At 57.3% G+C, this 3,103-nt stretch overlaps 1 protein-coding gene across 1 annotated transcript; it reads left to right on the forward strand.

Moving 5' to 3' along the window:
- On the forward strand, positions 1-612 carry LOC147966259 (uncharacterized). The gene has a single exon (XM_087530767.1). It carries the CDS (start codon positions 1-3, stop codon positions 610-612), a length of 612 nt encoding a protein of 203 aa, XP_087386893.1.
- Positions 613-3,103: the final 2,491 nt, after the last annotated feature.

The following is a 3,103-nucleotide window of genomic DNA, read 5'->3' on the forward strand; positions in this document are numbered from 1 at the left end:
ATGACGTGCAGGCCCAACTGCTTCGCCCAGAACCTCGAGCACTACGACTTCTCCCTGTCGAGTGCCGGCAGCGCTATCCCCTGCAACGACTCGCTGTGCGTCGATGACAACGAGTACGAGAAGCAGCTGTGCGCGGGCGGCCACGGCGGCACGTGTACTGTCCTGGCAAACCTGCGGCGAATTCTGCATCGCGGGGGTGCTGCGCAGAGAGGAGTTCACTTTCGGTTCGACCAATGCCAGCATCGCCTTCGGCTGCATCAACGAAACGAACAGCTCCGTGCAAATGGGAATGGCGCTCGCCGGCGCGTCCGGCCTCATCGGCCTGGGATACTCATCATCCAGCTCGGCGCCACCCAGTTTTCGTACTGCCTAACCGACTCCTTGAGCGACAACGCCAACTCGAGAACCCTCTTCATCGGTCCGTCGGCCGGGCTGAGTGGCGGCACGCCGGTAACGTCCGTTCCGTATGAAAACCTCGTTGTTCCTTTCTCTTCCTTCTACTACCTACTCGTTGCCGGCATGTCGGTTGGCAAAGCTTGGTTAAACATCCCCTTACGCCACGTGATCATCGATTCCAGCCTCCCGTTCCTGTCCCTCGTGGACGTGGCCTAGAAGGAGCTGAGTCGACAGGTGTCACGGCAGCTGGGCAGCAGCCTGGTGGCGTCGCCCGTCGACTGGCTGGAGCTGTGCGTGGCGACGGCTGACGTCGGTAGCCTTGTGCCACTGCTGGTGCTTCATTTCCAGGACGGTGGCGAGGATTTGACGATCCCGGCGGAGAATTACTGGGCGCCGGTGGACCGCGAGACGTCCTGTATGTGGTCATCAACTCGGCGACCCTGGTCCCGTCGATGAACCGAATTGACATTGTCGGCACTGATGAAGCTATGTACCTAGGGTAGGGGCATGGACCTGTCCTAAGTACCCTACCTAAGAACATTGCTAGAAGAAGTCACCTTTCAATCGACTTGAAGGTATCCCAGTCGACGGATACAAGACACTCGACCATGAAGCCAACCACTCGACTGCAAGGAGATCTAAAGTCACTCCACACGCGAACGGTCGGACATTAATTAGCTTTTATGGTCATCATAGCACTTTATTAGGGGCGTTACCAGTAACGCCCAGTCTTAATGTATTTTAAACCCTGCATTACTGAGGGCTGGAGGGGCCTGGCGAACTCTATATAAGCCACCCCCTCCTCAATATCAAGGGTTCGAATCCCTGTTATTCATACACACATAATTCAGTCAACCGCCTCCGGGCACCGAGACGTAGGGCTGTTACTTCCTCCGAGAAGGGCCTGAACTCGTAATCTTCGTGTGCTTATAACTCCTCCATAGCTAAGATCTAGCCTCTCCATACATACCCCCCTACATCACTGTCAGAGTTAGAACCACGACAGTTGGTGCCCACCTTGGGGCTAGGAGTCTTAGCGCCTAGTTGGAGAAGTTGCGATTTTTTCCGATCTCTTTGATCATGGTTTCGGGCGGAGCTTTGGTGGAGGGCCGTGAGATCCGTCTCGGCGCGCTCATGTTCATCGCCGACGACTCCGCTTGGCTTCAGGAGGCTCCACTCGACGTCGATGCGCTCCCCGTCCGCGGGGCGATGCACTTTCGCGCATGCGTCCGTGGTGTCCTCCTGCGGCAGCCGTCGACCCAGTATCGGTCGGCTCCTGTGGCATCTCCCCGCCCTGTTTCTCGCCGGCGCAAGCGCTCCGGTCGGTCGAGGCTTCAGAGGTGGGTGAGGCATGCGATGGCCCGCCAGTCGGCCACCCCACAAGTCGCGGCAATCGAGCCCGACGAATCCCTCTACGGCCTGTTCGACCTGTCGACTGGCTCCGCAGAGATCGCATCCGAATGCGACAGCAGTGAACCAGCTGCAGAGGTTCTGGTGATCGATGGGCCACACAGTCCTCCCGGTTTCCCTCGCGCCGACGGAGGCGCGGATGGAGGCGACCCGTCGCGTCCTCACGAGGAGTATCTCCCCGAGCCTCTCACGCCGTTGCAGCGGGAGGAGCTTCGCCGCCGGAACATGGATGCACTCCACACTTCTATCATTGGAGAAACCCCCAAGGCCCGAGCCTTGGAGGACGCGCGCTTGGCTAACTTGACCGAGCGCACTCGACTGGAGAATCTCCAGCGAACACTCGACGAGCGAACGCGTCAATGGGCTCCAGAATCCAGTCGACGTCAACTCTTTTCGCCCCTGCAGGTATATCGTACACCGATTCAGAATTTGGCGGCTGCGGCCCGTATAGCAGAGTCGATTCAGCCTTCCCAGTCAGAGGCTGGCAGAGGCTTGCTGCAAATCAGAGCGTTGCTCTGGGCAGCGGGAGACCAGAATTCCGTTGTTTCTCAGTCGCAGAACAGGATCCACAGTCGATCCGTTGCAGCGGATACAGTCCAGTCGGCTCACAGCCCAAGATCGCCTCCGAGGCGTGAGGGACGTGGAGACCGGCGTGATCAGTACAGAAGGAACGAGCAGTATGATCACCGATTCGATCGTGATGATCGACGTCGAGTGCCAACCCCTCCCCCGAGGAGTGGATCATATGTGCCTCGACAGCAGGATGACAGACGCCCTCATAGTGTTGGGCGGAGAATTCCAGTCGACCCCAGGGAACGAGGCTTTGATGCGAGATTCATTCTCATTCAAGGTTTGGTCGACAGGAATAGAGCTCACCAAGAAGGCCACGACAGAGATGCGCCTACCAGTAGCAGATTACATGTTTCAGGGCCGGAGTGTTTCAGTCGAGCCATCAGAGCCGCTGTAATTCCTCCCAACATCAGGTTGGCGACTGGAGTTAGTATGTTCACCGGTGAATCCAAGCCTAATACTTGGCTCGAATATTACCGAGTGGCTGTCCAGATTGGCGGTGGGAATGATGAGGTAGCCATGAAGCACCTGCCTCTCATGTTAGAAGGCTCGGCCAGAGCGTGGCTGAATCAGTTAGCACCCAGCAGCATTTACACTTGGGAGGATCTCTCCTGAGTGTTTGTCACCATATTTGAAGGAACATGCAAGCGACCTGCAGGCCTTACGGAATTGCGGTCTTGCGTGCAGAAACCAAATGAAACTCTGAGGGATTACATCCAGAGGTGGA

Source organism: Triticum urartu, chromosome 6A (genome assembly GCF_056163025.1).
Source record: "Triticum urartu cultivar PI428250 chromosome 6A, HENAU_Tu73, whole genome shotgun sequence".
NCBI classification, from domain to species: domain Eukaryota; kingdom Viridiplantae; phylum Streptophyta; class Magnoliopsida; order Poales; family Poaceae; genus Triticum; species Triticum urartu.

Bases quoted from the DNA above. Each gene is read 5' to 3' on its own strand.
- LOC147966259 (XM_087530767.1), top strand. From the start codon at position 1: ATGACGTGCAGGCCCAACTGCTTCGCCCAGAACCTCGAGCACTACGAC.